General features: G+C 46.4%; 1 protein-coding gene across 1 annotated transcript in view; it reads left to right on the forward strand.

Moving 5' to 3' along the window:
• The window catches only part of VAV1 (vav guanine nucleotide exchange factor 1), a 56580-nt gene extending 34210 nt beyond the window's left edge, over positions 1-22370 (forward strand). The window contains exons 9-27 of the mRNA XM_070622770.1: positions 72-171; positions 901-996; positions 1213-1281; positions 1593-1679; positions 1786-1871; positions 2221-2353; positions 2690-2799; positions 3487-3588; positions 3832-3929; positions 4016-4038; positions 4212-4257; positions 6640-6776; positions 7120-7185; positions 10990-11021; positions 14646-14762; positions 16327-16414; positions 18342-18456; positions 20034-20185; positions 22065-22370. Of these exons, the coding sequence (XP_070478871.1) occupies positions 72-171; positions 901-996; positions 1213-1281; positions 1593-1679; positions 1786-1871; positions 2221-2353; positions 2690-2799; positions 3487-3588; positions 3832-3929; positions 4016-4038; positions 4212-4257; positions 6640-6776; positions 7120-7185; positions 10990-11021; positions 14646-14762; positions 16327-16414; positions 18342-18456; positions 20034-20185; positions 22065-22118 (1711 nt within the window). The 3' untranslated portion in view covers positions 22119-22370. The remainder of the gene's footprint in view (positions 1-71; positions 172-900; positions 997-1212; positions 1282-1592; positions 1680-1785; positions 1872-2220; positions 2354-2689; positions 2800-3486; positions 3589-3831; positions 3930-4015; positions 4039-4211; positions 4258-6639; positions 6777-7119; positions 7186-10989; positions 11022-14645; positions 14763-16326; positions 16415-18341; positions 18457-20033; positions 20186-22064) is intronic.
• The last annotated feature ends 531 nt before the right edge of the window (positions 22371-22901 follow it).

The raw sequence follows: 22901 nt of genomic DNA on the forward strand, positions 1-22901 counted from the left end.
GGACTGACACCCAGATCTGCCTGACCTTGGTGACAGCCACAATTACCTGGTTGCCTGTCCTCTTCCTGCAGGTTCCTCGTCTATGGCCGCTACTGCAGCCAGGTGGAGTCAGCCAGCAAGCACCTGGACCGCGTGGCCACAGCCCGGGAGGATGTGCAGATGAAGCTGGAGGTGGGGGCTGGGCCACATCTGGGGGGGGCGTGTCTCCCAGTCCTTCTGAGGCCCTGGGGGCAGTCAGGAGAACACTGAGTTGGAGATGGTGCCACTTTCTGCTGCAGCACAGTCAAGGGTCTTCCTGCTTTGGGAAGGGAGGTACTGAGCAGCCAGGTAGGGGAAATGGAGTAGGAGGTGATGGGCTGGAGCACTGAGCCCTGACCCCAGCTGAACCGCGACACTGCGCTGAGCCCTGACGCCAGGCTGTGGTCCTGACCCTGAACTGAACTCCAGCTCCAGGCTGAGCCCCAATCCTGGCTGTGCCCCAAGTCTGGGCTCAGCTCCAACTTCACACTGAGCCCTGATCCCAGCCAAGCCCTGATCCAGGGTTGAGCCTGATCCTGGACTGAACTTCAACCTGGACCCGTGGGTCTGGTGGAAGCACAGAGCGGGCAGGCATGATGAGGATCCACCTGTGTGGGCCCTACATCCAGCTTCTTTGCTCCCCACAGTGGGGATGCTCCAGACGTGTCCATCTCTCTCTCTCCAGCTCTTCTCAGCTGGCAGAATCCTGAGCCTCTACCTGGGGCAGTATTTGCTAGCCTTCCAGCTGGCTCTTAAACCACCCCTCACTCCACAGCATCCTTTATTCCTTATTTCCTTGGGGGAGATAGGACGTTTCAGGCTCTAGGAGAATCTACATCTGCCGCCATCTCACTTTACTCACGTGGCTCTCTGGTCCCGCAGGAATGTTCTCAGCGAGCGAACAACGGGAGGTTTACCTTGCGGGACCTGCTGATGGTGCCCATGCAGCGGGTACTCAAGTACCACCTCCTTCTCCAGGTGCACACCGACCTCTCTGTGTCTGGGGAGTGGGGTTGGGGCTCTCTTCTGAGGGCTGGGCTATAGGACACTCTGGATGGGTCATTCTGGCCACGCCCCCCAGCCTCCAGGGACAGCAGGGGAAGGAAGGAGGAGCCGATGGGCCAGGCTTCTTTAGAAGGCCCCCCAGCAGGAAGGGGCAGACCCACGTGATGGTTGTCTCCTTGGGTCACGCAGGAGCTGGTGAAACACACACAAGACACCGTGGAGAAGGAGAACCTGCGGCTGGCCCTGGATGCCATGAGGGTGAGTGGGGTGTGGGGGTGATGGTCACACATAGGAGCGATAGTTACGCACATGCACATGCACACTCAAGGCGGTGCTGTGCAGCGCCGTGCAGGCCACGGTCACACCCACGGGCAACTTCCCTGCCCCACGGCTACACGTCCGTATGTCCAATGAGTTATTCGCAGCATCCCCCTTGGGGACAGTGACATGCTGTGAGCGCCCTGTCCATGCCTCCTGCCGGCCCTTGGCGGGGGCTGGCCCCCTATCCCTGCCCAGGCAGGGGACTGTTCCGGGTGGGGGGCCCAGGCTCACCCCTGCCCCACCCCCAGGACCTGGCGCAGTGCGTGAACGAGGTCAAGCGGGACAACGAGACGATGCGGCAGATCACCAACTTCCAGCTGTCCATTGAGAACCTGGTGAGGGGGTGGGGCAGGGAGGGCCGGGGGTGTGGCCACGTGGGAAAGGTGTATGGTCTCTTCCTTGGTGGCGCCTTGCCGGACGGAACCCCTGCCTTCCACCTAGGACCAGTCTCTAGCCCACTACGGCCGGCCCAAGATCGACGGAGAGCTCAAGATCACCTCGGTGGAGCGGCGCTCCAAGATGGACAGGTGGGTGGAGCCTGCAGGGATCTGGGGCGGAGCCTGGGCAGGGGCGGAGCCAGGCTCCTAGATAGGCAGGTGGGTGGAGCCAACAGGAATATGGGGTGGAGCCTGGGTAGGGGCTGGGTCAGTTTCTAGATAGACAGGTGAGTGGGGCTACCTGGACCATGGGTTGGAGCCTAGATGGACCAGCAGAGCGCAGACAGCATGGACGTGTGGGTGGAGCCGAGACTGACGTCTGGCAGGACTGAGTGAGGTCAAGATGGACAGGTGGGTGTGGCCAGGAAGGTGAAAGGGGTCAGCAGATGGGGACTATTGGGAGGAGCCAGACAGAAGCACCTGACCCAGCTGCTCCCAGGTACGCCTTCCTGCTCGACAAAGCTCTGCTCATCTGTAAGCGCCGAGGGGACTCCTACGACCTCAAGGACTTTGTGAACCTGCACAGCTTCCAGGTTCGAGATGACTCCTCCGGAGAGCGCGACAACAAGAAGGTGGGGCTCTGAGGCCCGAACTGGGGAATCCCAATGCTCCAGAGCCCCAGTGCAGTCTAAGGATCTCCATTTGGCCTTTGGAATGTGTTTGTGTGTGTGTGTGTTGTGTGTGTGTCTCAGACCTGAGTGTGTATTATGTGTGTGTGATTTTAGATTTGTGGGTGTGTATTTGGTTCTCCTGCGTAGCCCTGGACGAGGGTACCCATGCCGTCCCTGGGGGCAGGGAGGCTGTTCCTGGCCCGATCCTTTTCTCCCTAGAGGGAGAGGGGTCAGTGGGTGTGTGGTCCCACCCTCTGCAGGGTGAGTGCCTTCATCCTGAACCCTGCTTCTCTGCAGTGGACTCACATGTTTCTCCTAATCGAAGACCAAGGTGCTCAGGGCTATGAGCTGTTCTTCAAGACGCGAGAGCTGAAGAAGAAGTGGATGGAGCAGTTCGAGATGGCCCTGTGAGACCCCCTCCTCGTCCATCTTTCTATCCTCAGAGGATAGGTCACATGGGTGCAGGGGTGGGAGGCAATTCTGTGCTCTGGTCTCACCTCTGCCTTGACATTCTGTAGAACCACTCTGAACTTCAGTTTCCTCATCTGGGGAATGGGAGGGACAGGCTTTTAAGGCTGTTTGTATCCCCAGAATGCCAAGGCTCTGTGTGAGCTTCAGCCACGCCTGGAACTCCCTTCTCTTCCTCCTCCTCCTTCTTGAGATGAAATTCATATAACCAAAAAGTGGCCGTTTTAAAGTGTACAATTCAATAGCATTTAGCACGTTCACAGTGTTGTGCAAGCACCACCTCTATCTAGTTCCAAAACATTTTAATCCCCCCAAAAGGAGATGCTTTCCATGAAGCATCACTTTCCGTTCCCCAACTCCCAGCCCTTGGCAACCACTCATCTCCTTTCTATCTCCACTCATGTTCATAGCAGCACTAGTCACAGTAGCCAAAAGGCGGCAACAACCTGAATGTCCATCAATGGATGGATGGAGAAACACAATATGATATATCCATGCAGTGGAATAGTATACAGCCATCAAAAGGAACGAAGTTTGATACCTCCAAGTTGCTGCATGTATTGGTGCTTCATTCCTTGTTGTGGCTGAATACTATTCCATTGCATGGAATTATCTTTCCTCTTCAGCTCCAACATCTACCCTGAGAATGCCACTGCCAATGGGCATGACTTCCAGATGTATTCCTTTGAAGAGACTACATCCTGCAAAGCTTGCCAGATGCTGCTGAGGTGGGAGTCTGGGAGGACGCACCTGTGTCCTGTGCTTGGTCAGCTCTTCCTCTTTAGAGGGGGTCCTTTTGGCTGTCAAGTCCCCTGAGTTGGGAGGTGGGAGGCTCTCTTTCGATCTTCAGCTTCTCCATCTCTCTCCTGCTCTAAAGAGAACCCACAGTGACCCTTCACATTTTTGGAAAGATGATTGGCTATTTCCGTTCAACATCATTGACTCTCCTTTATCTCCCCCCTGCACCCCAGAGGCACCTTCTATCAGGGCTACCGTTGTCATCGGTGCCGGGCACCAGCACACAAGGAGTGTCTGGGGAGGGTCCCTCCGTGTGGACGACACGGGCAAGGTAACCAGTGGGAGACAGGGTGGGAGGTGGGGTTGGTTCTGCGTGGGGGATTTCCCATCCTAACTATTTCCTTCTCCCTCCCATAGATTCTGCAGGAACTATGAAGAAGGTAAGACCCCAATGCTCCTTTCTGTGCATGGAAAATCATCTGGAGTAAAGAGGGGAGGACCCAGGAGACCCCAGCAGTGGGCATGTCCCTTTGCTGGATGCTCAGATAGGGGCTGAGGACCCCTCAGGCTGAACGTAGGTAGTCATCCTTGCTTTCTCGGTCTCTCCCTCCAGGATAAGCCACATCGCCGCGCTCAGGACAAAAAAAGGAATGAACTGGGTGAGTCAGCAGAAGGTGCTGTGTGGGGCAGGAGGAAATCTGGTTTTTGCCTCCATGATGCTGGCCCAGGGACAGGTCTCACCAATGATATGAACGACCACATAATGTCCTGCTTCTAAAATTGTGATCCATTTGTTCCAGTCCTAGAAACTCAAAAGGAGCTTAAAAATAACCGACTCAAATTCTTTACTTCATTTGCTCATACACTAGGAAGGCGATGCGTGGACCCCAGCAATCCTTGTTAAGATTCTTTCTCTTCCATCCACTTTTCCTTTTCCTCCATCCACTGCATCTTTTTTTTTTTACCCCCTTGCTGGCCAACTCCTTAGTAATCTTAGCCAGCCAGGTACACTTCTGAGAGTTGTCCTCATTCCTTCTCCTATTGATTCTGCATCACAAAATCCAATTGTAATATGGTGGTTTCAGCCAAGTGTTCTCCACCTGGAAGATGGGGGAGCAGAAGACACAGCCTGGCCCAGGCAGAATTCTTTTTAGCCCAGTGTCAGGGGAAGAGGCTGGATTCATTCATATGTTAATGAGTTTTGTGGAATCGCAGCAGTGATGGCTGACTTTTATTCAGCATCCTACCGTATATATCACCTGGGGCAAATGATGACTAAAACAGTAGTACTTCTCGCTCTCCCAAAGCTCCCAGGTGGTAACGGGGGACAGACTTTGGTTAAGACATTATGGTTGAGGTGGGCAAAGTAGAGGGTTTTCTGGAGCAGGAAGCTGGGGGACCCGATGAAGCCGAGTGTTCAGGGAAGGCTTCTCAGAGGAGGAGACATTTAAGTGGACACTTGAAGGATGAGGAGGAGTTGGACAGGTGAGGAGGAGGGCAGGAGTGTTCTAGGCAGAGGGAACACATGCAAAGGCTAGGAAGCAGGAGGACAAGGCATTAGGAAAGAAGTGAGAACAGTTTGGTGTGGCTGGGAGAAATAAACTCTTTGCTCATGGTTATACAGAGTCAGTGTAAAGACTCAGATTTCATATCTATCTGTGTCTATTTATCTACCTACCTATCTATATCGATATATAGGTATCTATCCATATTATAGATAGAGAGATATAGATATTCCAGCTTTATTTGGAACAGTCAAATATTAGCAACAACTTGGCGCTGGCCCAGTGGTATAGTGGTTAAGTTCAGGCACTCTGCTTTGGCGGCCCGGGGTTTGCAGGTTCGGATCCCAGGCAATGACCTAGTACCTCTCATCAAGCCACACTGTAGCAGCATGCTACATAAAATGGAGGCAGATTGGCACTGATGTTAGCTCAGTGACAATCTTCCTTAAGCAAAAAGAGGAAGATTGGCAACAGATGTTAGCTCAGGGCCAATCTTTCTCACACACACGAAAAAGCAACAACTCAAATGTCCTCAATAGGAGGAATATGTATGTAATATAATAATATATAATCAGCTTTATACAAAAGTGTATGTATCAGCTTTGTCAGAACTAGAAACAACACAAATGTCCTCAATAGGAGAAATATATATATAATATTTATATATAATATAATAATATATAATCAGCTTTATACAAAAATGTATGCATCAGCTTTGTCAAAAACTAGAAACAACCCAAATAAGCTCAATAGAAGGAAATATATATATGTAGTATTTATATATAATATAATAACATAATATATATTCAGCTTTATTTACTAAAAATGTATATATCAGCTTTGTCAAAAACTGGAAACCACTCAAATGTCCTCAATAGGAGGAAATATGTATGAGTGTGTGTATGAGTGTATATATTATAGATGTATATTCTTATACATATCCTATATATACATACATATATATGTTTTATGTATCTTATATATACACACACTTATGCATATTCATTATATATATATATTATATATATAAAATGGATATGGCTTACCGTATCTGGCTTCTTCTATTCAGCATGATGTTGCTGAGATTCACTGATGGGGTTGCTTGTAGCAGTAGCTTGTTCTTTTTCATTGCTGTATAGTATTCCATTGTATGATTATACCACATTGTGTTCATCCATCTTATTGAGGACGTTTGGTTTGTTGCCAGATTTTGGCTATTGTGAATGAAAGTGCTGTGAAAATTCCTGTCTATGTCTTTTGTGAACATATGTTTTCATTTCTCTTGCGTGTATACACTGGAGTGGCATTGCTGGCTCACAAGGTAGGCATCTACTTAGCTTTAGTAGATACTGCCAAACAGTTTTCCAAAGTGGATTCCCACCAGCAATGCAGGAGAGTTCCATTTGCTCCACGTCCTCACCACCACTTAGTATTGTCAGACTTTTTCATTTTCACCATCCCGGTGGGTAGTGAGACTCAGGTTTGAAAATCCTTAACTAACGACCACATGGTGCCACCGCCTTCCCTCTCCTCCAGGCCTGCCCAAGATGGAGGTGTGTCAGGAGTACTACGGGCTACCTCCACCCCCTGGAGCCTTCGGACCTTTTCTACGGCTCAACCTTGGAGACATCGTGGAGCTCACCAAGGCTGAGGCCGAACAGAACTGGTGGGAGGTACAGGCTGGGGCTGTGGGAATGATGTAGAAGGACTCCAGTGTGGGGCCTTGGGTGTAGGTGACCTCAGGAAATGGGGTCACGGCCCCACTGGACTCCAGCAAGGAAGGGCTGTTCTGGAGGAGACACCTGGGGAGGGTGGTGTAGACAGGAGTTTCTGGGGCTGGTGTGGATCTTCTGAGCTGGCTGTCATCCCAGGAAGTTGATGCTGGCTGGTGCCTCTCTGAGTCAATCAGGCCACAGAGAGATAAATGGACAGGCGGAGTGTCCATTGGGTAGAAAAATGGACACAGATGTGCATGGATGCGTATAACCTCTTATTCTTTCCCTCCCAACTTTTTAGGGCAGGAACACATCTACCAATGAAGTTGGCTGGTTTCCCTGTAACAGGGTCAAGCCTTATGTGCATGTGAGTGCCTCAACTCTGGACAGAGCGAGGGAAAGGGGGTCCACAGAGGGTCCTGCCAGGATGGGCAGCCTTGGGGAGACACTAGCGGAGAGATGGAGGGGGCTACCCATCATGGTGGGTCATTCTCAAACTCGAGGTTCTGCCTACCTACCTGACTGAGCCCAGAGTGGGGTCCACCCTGGGAGTGACGACCAGTCCTTTCCTCCTCAATTCTTCTTGTATGAAGGTCCTCTTCCTCATACAGGACGAGGAGCAGGGGTCCAGAAGGCTGGCCAGTCCCTGGCTTCCTTCAGAGGCACCGAATGGAGTCCTGTGAGGTGTCAGTTCTCTGTGCCTCCTTGCTCAGCTCCTGTGAACAGACCTGTGCACCATCCTGCCCAGCCTCTGTCATTCTTCAGCTGTTCCCTCGCTCTTTACGAGGACTTCAGCATCTTTCCCACGGTCCCCAGACCTCAGCCATTTCTCCTCCTCCCTCCTTCACAGCCAACGACCCCACTGCCCGCTTCACAGCCCAAATAGGAGCCTGCAGAGGGAAACTTTCTCCATTTTTCTTTCTTTAATTTTATATCATTTCAGACTTCCAGAAAAGTCTTGAGAATAACGCAAAGAACTCTGTATGTCCTTTACCCGGATTCACTAGCTGTCAACGTTTGGTCCCATTTGCTCTCTTTCTCTGCACACTTTAATTCTTTCTTTTTAGAAATTTATATTATTTATTTTTCCTGAGACACTGAAAAGTGAGTTTACAGACATATTTACCCTTCACCCCTAAATATGTTTACTAGAACCCTCTCTTACGTCACCATCGCGTGATTTTAAAAAGCATGAAGCTCAGCATTGACCTTATACTATTATTTAATCCATAGTCTGTATTTAAATTTTGCCAGCTTTTCCCAAAAACTCTTTTAGAGATTCCTTTTTTTTTTTTTTTTTGCCTGGGGTTGTTCAGGTTTCTCCTGGGGAGATATGTTATGAATTTCCAACCCCACCATCCCTTCCAAGTTTATTAGCTGGCATGCTAGAGTAGGGAAGAGCTGTTTCTTCCAATCTATCTGTGTATGTATGTATCTATGCATGTATTTTTATACGTATCAATCAGTTATCTATATATCTAACAATCATCTATGTATTCATCTACCTATCAATCAATCATCTATGTATCTAATGATCATCATCTATGTATCTATGTATCTAAGTATCTATCAATCATCTATATGTCTATTTATCTATCAATCATCTGTGTATTCATCTACCTATCAATCATTCATCTATGTATCTAATGATCATCATCTATGTACCTATCTATCTATGTATCTATCAATCATCTATATCTACCTATATATCAAGGTATCTATCAATCTTCTTTGTATCTATGTGTCTAAGTATCTACTTATTTATCAATCATCTATGCCTGTGTGTATCTGTCTATCTCAGGAAATGCTTGTGGATTCTTATTTTAAAATCATCCCAGCCTTTGCCAGCGGGATGCCCCTTCACACTGGCTCTTCTCTCCCTTTGACATGTCTTCATCATTCTTTGAGCCCTGCCTTATTTTCCAGCACAGTATCAGACTTATCTCGTATCTTCCCTCCCCTGTTCTTGGAATCCACCATTTTCCCAAGGAGCCCTGGTCCTTCCAGTGGGACATGCATTCAGAAGCCAAGATCTGGGCATCTCTCCAATTTCTGCCTGCAAATGTAGCTGCCTCTTTAAATCTACACCCATCCTTGCCTCCTCTTCTCCTGTTACAATGATGGCTCTGAGAAAACTCAGAAAAAAATGACAATTCTCCTTTCTATTCGAGGCTCCCCGTCCTCTTGGCACCACCCAACTCACAAGATAATTACTATTCTTTGTCCTTTGTATGTCTGCCTAGAGTTTCTTAATGCAAATACAAATAGATAAAAATATGGATTTATGTTTCCCCCACGGTTTACTGAAAAGGTGCACTACTCATTATTTTGCAGCTTGCTTTTTTCCCCTACTTAATATATCTTAGAATCTTTCTCTATCACTGTACATGGAACATTTCATTCTTTTTTCTCCCTTTTAAAAAAATTGAGGTGAAAGTTGGGCAATGTAAACTTGAGCATTTTAAAGTGTACACTTCAGTGGTATTTAGGACACATCGCAATGATTCTATTTTTATGAAATGTCTAAAATAGGTAAATCTGTAGGAACGGAAAGCAAATTGGTAGAGTCCAGATGCTGGAGATGGAGCGAATAGGGACTAACTGCTTAATGGGTGACGGGTGTGGGTTTTCTTTGGGGATGACGTTTTGGAACATTATTTTTAACTATGGTAAAATACACATAACATAAAGTTTACCATTTTGACCATTTGTTAAGTGTACCGTTAAGTGGTATTAAGTACATTCACCTTGTTTTACCACCATCATCACATCATCCATCTCCAGAAACTCCTTCATCTTGCAAAACTGAAAGTCTGTACCGATAAAACTAACTTCTCACTACCCCCTACTCCTTAGCCCCTGCAGCCACCGTTCTGCTTTCTGTCTCTATGAATTTAGATATGTCTCTACGAATTTGTAGGGGTCTCATAAGCAGAATCATACTGCATTTGTCCTTTTGTGTCTGGCTTCTCGCACTGAGCATAATGTCTTCAAGATTCATCCATGTTGTAGCAGGTGTCAGAATTCCCTTCCCTATTAAGGCTGAATAATATGCCACGGTGTGTATATACCCCATTTTGTTTATCCATTTGCCTGTTGATGGACACTTGGGTTACTTCCTTTCTTGGCCACAGTGAATAATGCTGCTATGAATACAGATGTACAAATACCTCTCTGAGTCCCTGTTTTCAACTCTTTTGGGTGTATACCCAGAGGAGGAATTGCTGGGTCATATAGTAATTCTATTTTTAATTTTTTGAGGAACAGCCATCTGTTCTCCACAGCAACTGTACCATTTTACATTCCTACCAGTAATGCACAAGGGTTCCAATTTCTCCATAGCCTTACCAATACTTGGTATTTTCTTTCTTTTTTTAGTTTTGTTTTTTTTTTTTTTGAGGAAGATCAGCCCTGAGCTAACTGCTGCCAATCCTCCTCTTTTTTGCTGAGGAAGACTGGCCCTCAGCTAACATCCGTGCCCATCTTCCTCTACTTTATATGTGGGACGCCACCACAGCATGGCTTGCCAAGTAGTGCCATGTCCACACCTGGGATCTGAACCAGTGAACCCCGGGCCACCAAAGTGGAATATGTGAACTTAACCACTGCGCCACTGGACTGGCCCCTCTTTCTTTCTTTCTTTCTTTCTTTCTTTCTTTCTTTCTTTCTTTCTTTTTTTTAAACAGTAGCCATCCTAATAGGTGTAAGGTGGTGAAAGCAACCACTTTTACATTTATTTAGATCGGAGATTGGCAAAATTTTTCTGTAAGTAAAGAGATAGTAGACATTTTCAGCTTTGTAGGTCAGATATTCTCTTTTGTGACTGCTCAGCTCTGCCATAGCAGCGCAAGAGCAGCCACAGATGATCTGTCAATGCGTGGGCATGAAGTATTCTAATAAAACTGAATTTATACACCCTGACATGTGAATTTCCTATAATCCTTGCATTCCAGGAAATATTCTTTTGATTTTTGTCAACCATTTAAAAATGTGAGAACCATTCTTAGCTTGAGGGTCATGCTAAAACAGGTGGTTGGACACTCCTTGATTTAATTGATCATGGACCAGTCTCTGAATGAATGAATGAATGAATGAATGAATGAAGTGCCCTGTAGTCTATTGCCAAGCTGGGCCCTTTGCCCTAAGTCTCAGTCTCTGTCTCTGTCCCTAGGGTCCCCCTCAAGACCTGTCTGTTCATCTCTGGTGAGTAGAACCACCTTTCTTATTTTTACCTTGGGGCCTCTGTGATGGGTGCCTAGGGTGGGCGTGGGAGGGGGCTCCAAACCAATCAGTTATTCATTATCCAAACCCTGGGCCTCGACTGCTAGGGTCCAGCCCTGCACTGGAGGGCTGCCAAGGAGAGAACAGACAAAAGAGAGTCCTTTTGTCCTTTTGGAGATTATGGTCCCACTGGAAGAAAATGATGGTGGTGATGGTAATGGCAGCCCCTTCCTCCTTTTTTTGATCACCTTTTGCATATGGAGCATGAGGGGTGGAGGTTTACAGTGTGGCTCCTGGAGGACACTGACCTGGGTGCAAATCCAGATTCTACCATTTCCCAGCTGTGTGACCCTGGGCCGGTAACTCAACCTTTCTGTGCTGCGGTTTTCCTTTCTGTAAAATACCTGGTTATTCCTGCTTTCCTTTCTGGAAAATACAGGTTAATACCTGTATCTGCTTCATAAAGTTGCTGTGAAGCTTCAGCGAGCTACTACCTGTAAAGTGCCTAGCCCTGTGCCTGGCACATGTAAACACTTTATTATCTGTTATTATTAGGATTAGCTGCTAGGACCACATTGCATCAATTCTAAAATGCACTTTTTTTTTTCACGTTTTAACATCTCTGACATTAGAATGGCTCTTACATCAGTGGAGTCTCAGTCTTCTGCCTGATTTTATGGGTAGTAATTTTTATTTCCTAATGGCCCATAAAAGAACAGTGCCTTTTACAATGTCGGCGTCTTAGACGTGATGTGATGTGGTATTGTGTTTGTGGCCGTGTGCCAGCTCTTTAAGGAGTTCCTTTAATTCTGGTAATAACCCTTTGAGGTAGGTGCTATTCTTACTCCGTTCTTGTAAAGGAAGAAACCCAGGCTGGGAGAGGAGGACGTGACTTGTTCAATGTCACAACGTGAGGAAGTGACAGAGGTGGGATTCGAACCCAAGTCTGCCTGACTCCAAAGCCAGACTTTACTGCCTCTTGGAAGTCATAATAACACAAGGGACAGAATTCCCGAGTGTCTCCCATGAACGAGGTGCTTCAATGGCATTGTCACCGTTGGTCAAAAATGTCGCTCTGGAGTGGGTAGTTTCATCTCCCTCTTTTCAGAAGAGGAAGTTGGGGCTCAGAGTGACCAAATCAGCTCTTGAGGTCACAGAGCTACTAAGTGGCAAAGCCGGGATTCGAACTGGGGTCTTTGGAGGCTGTGCTCACGCTGCCCGCCCCTCCCCAGACGTGGTCACCAGGGACCAGGGCCAGGACTAGGGTGGGGAGAGTGAGGCACTCTCTTCACGTGCAAAATTTAAGGGGGCACCAAAAAACTCAGCTATCGAGATCCGTAATGTTTTAAAAATTCAATCAAAAACGAGGCAAAAAAAAATTCACCATGAGCAAAATATCAAGATTGTAAATAAAAACAGGACATGACAAGGCTGGGAGGAGGGAGGGGTGGCTGCAGTGAATTGGGCAAGTGTGGAGTCGAATTTTGGCTTTGTTTAAAATTTTGACATTTTGTTCACTGTGGATTTTTTTGCATTCATCTCTTAAGTTGAAGTGAAAATCACATAAAGTAAAATTAACCATTTAAAGTGGCATTTATGTTAATATTTACATTTATGTTACATACTTACATTTATATATCATATATGATTATATATTATCTAAAATTAATATATATTATTTATGTTATGTGTTTCATTTACAGCATGAGATACATTTTCATATCACCTATAATAACATATAATCTATAGTTAACATATCTTCTGTATGTTGTGTATTTACGTTTATAGCATAACATATTCATATTCACATTTGTATGTTATATATAATTATATATTATCTATAATTAATATATAGCATATATTATACATTTACATTTATAGGATAAATATATTCATAATCACATTTCTATATTATAATTAGATATTATCTATAATTAATATATAGTACTTATTATATATTTACATTTACAGCATAAATATATTCATATTCACATTTCTATTCAGTGATATTTAGTTCAGTCACGATGCTGTGCAAGCACCACCTCTATCTAGCTCCAGAATATTCCATCGCCCCCAAAGGAAACCTCATCCCCATTAGCAGTCACTCCCCGTCCCTCTGCCCCAGCCTGTGACAACCACAAATCCACTTCCTGTCTCTGTGGATTTGCCTGTTCTGGACATTTCGTATAAGTGGAAACGTACGACATGTGACTTTTTGTGACTGGCTTCTCTCACCCAGCATCCTATTTTCAATGTCCATCCACATGGTAGCACATATCGGTACTTCCTTCCTTTTTGTGGCCATTTTTCCTGTCATTTGGATTTTTTAAAATATTGCATGAAGATACTACTTATTTTATTTGTTATTATTTATCTTGATGTCTGAGTTTTTTGGCTCCCCCTTTAAATTGTGTACCCGAGGCTAGTGCCTCACCTTCCTCACTGTCTGTTCTGGTGACCACAGAGATGGGCAACCAGTGGACACTCAGTAAACGCCTATCTGAGAATGCCAAATTCCAGTAAAAGAAAAAACAGCAACTGCTTTTCTATATGCACACTCTCAATACTTCTGAAACCAAACGTGTTATCTTTTCGCCATAACAAACAGTGCTCCAATCCTCCGACACCAGCTGGCTGTCCTACCATTCAATTCAACGCTGACACTATCTACCTGGAGTTAGTGTCCATCCCACAGGTTAGGGTCTCAGTCCCACAAGACTGCCCCCACTTCAGATGCCAGTCTCGAGCCCAGGTCTCCAGTACTTCTGACCGACTGGCTCTAAAAGTGGTGTTCCCACAGCCCCCTCCTTGGTTCCGATAATTTGCTAGCACAAAACTCACAGAACTCAGAGAAACATTTTACTTGCCTGATTACTAGTTTCCTCTAAAAGGATACAACTCAGAAACAGCCAGATGGAAGAGATGCAGAGGGCAAAGTGTGGGGGAAGGGGTCCAGAGCCTCCATGCCCTCTCCAGGCGTGCCCCCCTCCTGGCACCTCCACGTGTTCACCAATCCAGATGCTCTCCAGATGCCCATGGTTAGGGTTTTTAACTAGAGGCATCCTTACATAGCCATGATTGATTCAATCATTGGCCATTAGTGATTCACTCAACTTCCCTGGAGCTCGGGAAGATGGGGCAGAAAGCTCCAACCCTCTGATCACATGGTTGGCTCCTCTTCTGGCCACCCTCCCCCATCCAGAGGCTGTCCAGAAGCCCCCAGCCCCCAGACATCTCGTCAGTATATACAAAGATGTTTATCTCTTCAGAGGTTTCGAAGGTTTTAGAAGCTATGTGCCGGGAAGTGGAGTCAGAGACCAAATATGTATTTCTTATGATGTCGCACAGAAACACAACCAGACCCGAAGGACTGAGTTTTCTCCCGCAATCCATTTGCCAAAACCCCAGGTGTGACTTACAGAGGTGTGATGGTCACTGCCCACTTCTGAACTCTGGCCACTGCCTCCTCCGGGCTTACATTAGTGTCTAAGCCTGCTGGACCCAGGCTGTCGCCAACTTAAGAAATCGCAGAGTTGGGAGGAAAAGCAGCCTCCGTATAACTATATGAGGGCTGTGTGGACCTCTCTCTTTGGTGTTTCTTGCCAGGTATGCTGGCCCCATGGAGCGCGCGGGAGCGGAAAGCATCCTCACCAATCGGTCGGACGGGACGTTCTTGGTGCGGCAGAGGGTGAAGGACGCGGCGGAGTTTGCCATCAGCATTAAGTAACTCCTCCCTCCCTGACTTATCTGTCCTGTGACCTGGTGTTGCAGGTGCCTGAGAGGAAGAGAATGTCCAGTCCCGATAGCCATGATTTATCGAGCCCCTGTGGGTCCTCAGTGTTTTTGAATCTTTTTTATTTCTTTGCATTGACAACCCACGAGAAAGAGAGATGATTCCTAGGGAGGCCCCAAGAGACATCTAGCAAACTCTAGGAGGAGGCAGAAACATAGTCTGAACCCAGGTCTCACAGACCTTGGCTCTGTCTGTTGTGTACACAGCTTCTCGCCCACGGTGACCCGTTTCCTCGTGGATTTTCTAATTTTGTCTTGTGATCTTAAGCGGGGCTTTCCCCATGGGTATCTTTTGCTGCCTGGGTCTCCAGAAATTTTGCATTCAGCTCCTGTGGGGATCACCCACAGGTTCATTTGTTTTTCAGGTTAAAAAATTTTAGGTGAATTTCTTAGTTTCCCAGACCACACAGGTGGTTTCACTTCAAATCCCAAATCTACGTGAGGGCAGGACTGAGGCTGTAAATTCTTAAGGGTGACTTTTCTGTTTGGGGTCTCTGAGACAAGCTTTCTTTCTTTTTTTTTTTGTGAGGAAGATTAGCCCTGAGCTAACACCTGCTGCCAATCCTCCTCTTTTTGCTGAGGAAGACTGGCCCTCAGCTAACATCCGTGCCCATTTTCCTCCATTTTATATGTGGGATGCCTACCACAGCATGGCTTGCCAAGCGGAGCCATGTCTGCACCCGGGATCTGAACCAGCGAACCCTGAGCCACCGAAGCAGAATGTGCACACTTAACCGCTGCGCCACCAGGCTGGCCCCAGAGACAAGCTTTCTTATTGTCCCTGCTTCTTATCGTGCTCGTGGGTGTGGTTTTTCTAGCTCACCTCTTTTCCTGAAGGTGTAGCTTTTTGACAGTCCAGCCTTATGGCTGGACCCAATGCCAACCCTCCACCCTGTGTAGACCCAGTAACTCATCTCCTCTTTCGACGTGATCATCAAAGCATGAACTCCTTGGTTACTAAGATCAGCAACTCCTTAGGGCAGCAGTTGATGCTTATTGCTCAGTTTTTAGTTTCATCCTCATTTTTGGCCTCCAGGAATTTCCCTTACTTTTTTGAGAGCTCAGCACTTTTTTTCCCAACATTTCTAGGGGTTTTCTGTAGTAGATATTTTAAATCTAGTTTTGCATATTGGCAGAAGTGAATATCCTTCCTGTGTCCTTGCTAATCTGTGTCCGCCGTATTGATGGCAATGGAGATCTCGTCCTCTCTATTCTGGAACATGACTTTATTTACAAGGTCTTCTCGACTTCTCAGCAACCCCATGAGTCAGGGAAGATGACTCCTATTAAAGAGGAAGAAATGAAGGCTTAGAGCAGCAATGGCCGCAGGGAAGGGATCCTGTTGGAACAGCAGGAGGCAGCTTCATTCTTTGGGCTCCAGTGGTCGCCCCCTCCAGGAAGTAGCCAAGATTGCTTCCTCCATTGTCGGGGGCATGTGGTCTGGGGCTGAGACCCCTCCCCAAGAACTCCTGGCCCTCTCTCTCTCTGTTTCCAGGTATAATGTTGAGGTCAAGCATATTAAAATTATGACAGCAGAAGGACTGTACCGGATTACAGAGAAGAAAGCTTTCCGGGGGCTTGTGGTAAGGGCCAATCTACCCCCTAACCCCAGACCCTCAGAATCTGGCCAGGATTGTCCTTGAAGCTCTATCTTAGGATCCCCCGCTTACCTACGTTCAGAGCAGCCCCTCCAAGGACACTATGGAGCAATTGGCTTTAAACTCATTCTCTTAATGACTAACAATGAGATTATTAATAGTAATAATAAATAACAACAGTGAGCATTTATGGATCACTTACCGAGTGATGGTCATATTATAGATGGGACTCCAGTTAATCCCCTCAACTCACTCTCTGAGTTCCCATTTCACAGATGGGTAAAGCTGAGGTCTGTAGAGCCCCTATTTTTGTCAGACTTCATGACTCAGCTCTGCCTAATCTGCTTATTGACCATCTCACTGAGAATTCAAATGCTTTTCGAGTGTTTTTGCTTCTATTTGATGTCCTGTAATTTTGGGCTAGGTTTTAGACATTTTAACCCCATCGCACTAAATCACATAAATCTTACCCATGGCCTATGGATTCTTGGATCCTCTGAAAGAAAATCCCAACTCTTGCACATACGTGTGTTTTTTGTGGTTTTTTTTGGCAGGTAGGGGGTGGGGTGGTGTCTCAGATTTCGCTTGCTCCTCAAAGGGATCCTTGACTCCCCAAAAGGTTAGGGACTGATAATTCACTCCACAAACCTTTGTTTCCCCCAGACTTTTTATTTGGAAGAATATTTCCTCCATTTTTTATTTCTGACAATTTTTGGAAAAGTTACTGGAATCATGTAATGAACATCTGTAAGCCTTTCACCTAGTTTATTAATTGTTAATATTCTGCCCCTCTTGCCTTCTCTCTCCCTCCCTCTGCCCACACACACTCACACATTTATTTACACTATCTATGGGTAAGTGGTTGGCATCAGTATAAATACTTTAGCATGAACGTCCAGAGAACCAAGACGTTCTCACGCCTCACTGCAGGACCATTATAACACTCAGGAAGTTGGACACTGATACAAAATTATTATCTAATATACAGTCCATACCCCAATCCCCCTGGTTGCCCCAATTATGTCTTTTATAGCAGTGTTTTTCCCCAGGACATAATTAGTGATTCCATATTGCATTTAGTTTTTATCTCCTTAGTTTATAATAATTCCCCAGTCTTTAATTTATTTTTTTGGTCTTTCACGATATTGGCAATTTTGGAGGTTAGGACTCCAAAACACAAGACATTTTATTTTGAAGACTGTTTCTTAATTTTGACCTGATTGTCTCCCCACTATTAGAATCAGCTTGAGCATTTGTGGAAGAAATATTCACATGTGCGACAAATCTGGGACTTGAATTCAGATCAGTCTATAATGACACAGAAGTCAGCTCTTGGCTACTCCACGCTACTGCCCCCTCCCCTGGGGCTGAATTCTGGATCTGCCCTTTTCCAGCTGTGGGACCCTGGCTGAGGAACTTGGCTCCTTAATGACTCAGTTTCTCCTTTTAGAAAATAGGGGAATCATGAATGTATTTCCCCTCTCAGGGTTTTTAGGAGATTTTGATAATGTGTGATTGCACACTGGCCAGCACATAGTAGGTGCTTTAGAAACAGCATCTGTTATTATAATAAGTAATTGTAAAAATGAGACTCTTGACGCCCACGGGGGGGGGGTTGATTTTGGTGAGCTGGTCATCAGACAAGTTGGTAAATTTATCATGAAGTGAACTGGCTACTAGGAAAACAGGCCATAGGCGATGTGGTCTCTTCCCCGTGAAATGGTCCTAGCTGCTCAGGAAGAGAATGAGCTCCCCATCATGGGGAGCATTCAAAGAGTGACTTGCCAGGGAGGCCAGCAGGGCGGCCTGCTTCACGCAAAGAGTTGGATGTGGCCCCTCTAGCTCCTCCCTGCTCTGCCCCATGCTGGGCTGGCCCGCTGGGATAGCATCTGTCTTGCTGTCCTCATTCCAGGAGCTGGTGGAGTTTTATCAGCAGAATTCCCTAAAGGATTGTTTCAAGTCACTGGACACCACCCTGCAGTTCCCCTTCAAGGAGCCAGAGAGGAGAGCCATTAGCAAACCAGCAGGTAGGAGATCTCAGGCTGGGGGCCTGCAGCCCCAGCTCCTTCCCACTGTGGAGGGAAAGTTTGGGGGTGCCATGGGCTTTCCTTCCAGTGGGTGTGCAGAGGTCATAGCTGTGAAACAGCAAGAACTCCTTCCCACTCCTGGCTGTCCCTTTGTTCTTGAGTGGTTTGCTTGGATGGAAGAGGGGACCAGGGGTTACTTTGTATTTGGGAAGATGAGGACACTAGGAACAGAAGGATCCTCATCTATACCTTGTAAGCCTATATTTTTGTATCAATATCAAGGATTATTTAGTATCTATAACCTTCTCCCACAAAAAGGCATGACCTTTAGTGCACTCTTACTTTCCTTTCTCTTTGCATCTCTCACCCACCAGGTTTGTTGAAATTATCTGGAATGCTGGCTACAGTTTTCTATGAATTAAAACAATTATGACCTATTTTAGGAATCCTTTCTTGACAGTTGCATTTAACTTTGAAAATATAGTATCAAGAATTATTTAGACTCCATCTATATTTCTTGTTTTCCATGTTTTTCTTTATTTTTTAAATTCCTCATTGTGATTCAAATTTCATTTTGCTGGAGTGTATTCTGGAGAACGTTTTTCAGAAAAGTCATACAGGTGGTATAGTGTCTAAATTCTTATATGTCCAAAAGTTTTTAAAAGAGGGATTTAAAAATTAATTATTGTTAAACTGTTATATTGTTTAAAAAGCAACACCAATATAACATCAGGACTCTGAGACAACAATTGCCTCTATTCTCATCACCCAATCGAATAAATATTTCTTTTTTTCTTTTTTTTGAGGAAGATTAGCCCTAAGCTAACTACTGCCAGTCCTCCCCTTTTTGCTGAGGAAGTCTGGCCCTGAGCCACATCCGTGCCCATCTTCCTCTACTTTGTATGTAGGATGCCTGCCACAGCATGGCTTGCCAAGCGGTGCCATGTCTACACCCGGGATCTGAACTGGTGAACTCCAGGCCGCCGAGAAGCAGAATGTGTGCACTTAACCGCTGTGCCACCGGCCCGGCCCCTGAATAAATATTTCTATCTGTCTGTGTGTTACTTATTTGTCCTGGTGGATATATGGGTGTTCAGTCTTGGCGTATTTGCAGAAATACTACAAATTAATTTTATGTTCTACAATGTTGCTTAGAATTGTACTATGGAAAGTTTTTCATTTCTTTTTTTTTCCTCTTATTTTTCCCCCACTCCCTCTCTGTTTTTGGACCCTTGGTCCTCCTTGAGATATTAGCGTTAACAGCCTAGAATGAAATTTTCCACATCTTTCCTCTGTTCTTTTTATTATAAATATGTACAAACCATTTAAAAAATTTATAAATGGTATTATTTTCTAAATTTGGATGCCGGTTGGGCTGGAACGATGATTCCAGGAGTACAATGGTGGCCCCACCAGAGCACAGGGCACCCGAGGTTCTGCATAAAGAAGCATTGAGGGACCCTGCATCTTGATGGATGTCACCCTCCTGAGAGCATTACCTTCCCTCACCTGTCTCCCCGACAGTGGGCAGGTGTCTGCCCCAGGTCCTTCACCCACCTCTGCTCTTCCCTACACAGCTGGAAGCACCAAGTATTTTGGTACCGCCAAAGCCCGCTATGACTTCTGCGCCCGGGACCGATCAGAGCTGTCCCTCAAGGAGGGTGACATCATCAAAATCCTTAATAAGAAGGGGCAACAAGGCTGGTGGCGAGGGGAGATCTACGGCCGGGTGAGTTGGGGGGAGCTTGGCAGCCTGGGGAAAGGGCGTGGGGGTGACCCGGTCATGGTGGAGCGGCCCTGGAATTGTGGAATGGAGAAGGTGGGGAGTGGCTCACGTGGAGGTCTTCCCGGTCGGACGGGAGGAAGGGACATTTCATTTCACAGAGATTTCATTCATTTATGCAACTTACATTTGTTTATTGCATTTATTTTCTATGCGCCTGGCATTCTGCTGGGTGCCAAGGAGACAGAAAAAAATCCAGTACAATCACTGCCTTCATGAAACTTGTAGTCCAGTGAGGAGAATAGACCTGCAACCAAGCAGTTACAATGTTGCATGATCAAGTTGAGATGGGGAATCACAGGGCAGCATGGGACTCCCCCCGAAGGGAACCCCTGACTTACCGTGAGAGCAAGTCAGGACAACTTCTGAGAGACCAAGCTGATCACTGAGGGATGAGTAAAGTTAGCCAGGCTAAAAGGTCATGAGGGGGGCTGGGAGGAATTATTCCAGGTGGAAGGATCAGCATGTGCAAAGGCCCTGGGGTGAGAGAGTGATTGGCATGTTTGGGGAACATGAAGGCAGGGATTTGTGTCTATCTTGTTCACTGCAATGTCACCAGCGCCTGGAACAGTGACCAGCACATAGTAGGTACTCAATAAATATTGAGTGAGTGAAGAGGCAGAGCCAGGACTAACCATTTTTGCCTTCTGTGCTCCTTTGCCTGCTTGAATTCAGACTGTCAGGAAGGGGCCTCAAATTTCCTCAAAAAGTTTGTTTCTGCCTGGTTCTTATTTTTGTCTCACAAAGGCAGAGAGTCTTTATTTCATCTGTTGATGAATTCCTAGCCACTAGAATACTGCCTCACTTGTAATGGTTTCTCAAAAATATTTGTTGAATGATGACAAGGACAGTGGTTAGGAGTTTACTTTCTACCTGGGGAAATGTACCTGACAAAATGACCTGGATAATTGCTTAAATGTGCAGTGTTGTTAAGAACCATGGAGGGTAAGTTTAGTCTGCAGTGGAGGACAATTAGGGTTTGAGAGAGCCTTCTGGGGTGTTTAGGAAGGTCTGAGCTGTAAAGGATTCACCCATCCATCCATCATTTAATCCATCTGTCCATTCGTCCATCCATCATCCATCCATCCTTCCTTCCATCCATCCTTCCATCCATCCATCCTTCCATCCATCCATCCTTCCTGTCCATCCATCCATCCATTCATCCATCCATCCATCCTTCTGTCCATCCGTCCATCCATCCATCCATCCATCCATCCATCCATCCATCCATCCATCCATCCATCCATCCATCCATCCATCCATCCACCCATCCATCCATCCACCCATCCATCCATCCTTCCTTCCTTCCTTCCATCCTTCCATCCATCCTTCCTTCCATCTATCTATCTCTCTGTCTGTCTGTCTGTCTATCTATCTATCTATCCATCCAACTAAATTTATTAAGTATCTACTGTGTTGTAGGAACTATTCTAGGCTCTTTGGACTTAATGATGAATAAGACAGACAAAAATCTCTGCCCTGTGGAGCTCACATAAATAAATAACATATATAATCAATTAGATGCTGATAAGTGCCATGGAGAAAAATTAAGCAGGAAAAAAGAGATAAGGAGTGTTGGGGTGGATGGGGTTGGCAGTTTTAAGCAAGATAGTTAAGAAGTCCTTACTGATAAGGTGACATGTGAGCAGAGAACTGTAGGAAGCAAGGGAAATCAGCTGTGTGTATATCTAGGGGGTGTAATTTCTGTGGTAGCAGTTATGGCAGGTGCAAAGGCCCTGAGGTGGGAGGGAAGCTGCCTGGTGTGTTGATGAACAGCAAGAGAATGTGGAGAGGCTGCCCTGACTACTTCCTCCTCTCTTTCCAGGTTGGCTGGTTCCCCTCCAACTATGTGGAGGAAGATTATTCTGAATACTGCTGAGCTTCAGTACACTGGCAGAGAGAGGAGAAACTCCAGGCTCTGAGCCCAGGACGAGCAGGCAGCTGGACCAGGGGCTGTGACAGGTCCTGGCAGGCTGAGAATCTGGGCTGGACTGTGGAGGGCCGGCATCCAGCTGGCAGGGCTCCTGGGGTGATGCCTTGTCATGGTTAATTTATAACACACTGATTTCTTCTTGGGTCCCCCGAGAAGGCGGGGCTCAAGGCAACCGCTTTTAATAAAATGATGAATGGAGGGGCCGGTGTCGTTCAGGAGGACCTGGAAGGGGAAAGATGTGGAAGGGCACCGGGGCGTGGAGAAAAGCCCTTTTACCAATCCCTGCCTTCTGGCGTTATCACCTTTCTCTGCCATTTAAAATAAGACCAGAAGAGGGAAACGCGACCCCGTCCAGCAGGAAAGAATTTTACACTCACGGATTCCAGATCACGAAAACCTGACTCTCACATGTTTTTTTTTCTATCATAGAACTTAATTCCTATTTGGAGCTCCTCCAATTCTGCTAAGTGGCAGAAACTTTATTTCAGTTAAGGCTGGGTCTTCCCTGTCAATTCTCCCCCAGATCATGTTTAAATTCCAGGGGATCCGGGATTAGGGCAGTGGGGAAACCCCTGGTCCTTGGTGCTTACCTTCTGTCACACTGCCACCTGCTGACATGTCATGGCATCTGCGTCACCTTTGGTTCCTCTGCATCTTCCACATGCAGGACATCTGGCTGTTTCCCCTTAAATGCTGGGTGGAATGACTATACAGCCTGGTGTACCCAGG

This window comes from Equus przewalskii, chromosome 6, assembly GCF_037783145.1.
Source record: "Equus przewalskii isolate Varuska chromosome 6, EquPr2, whole genome shotgun sequence".
Lineage (NCBI taxonomy): Eukaryota > Metazoa > Chordata > Mammalia > Perissodactyla > Equidae > Equus > Equus przewalskii.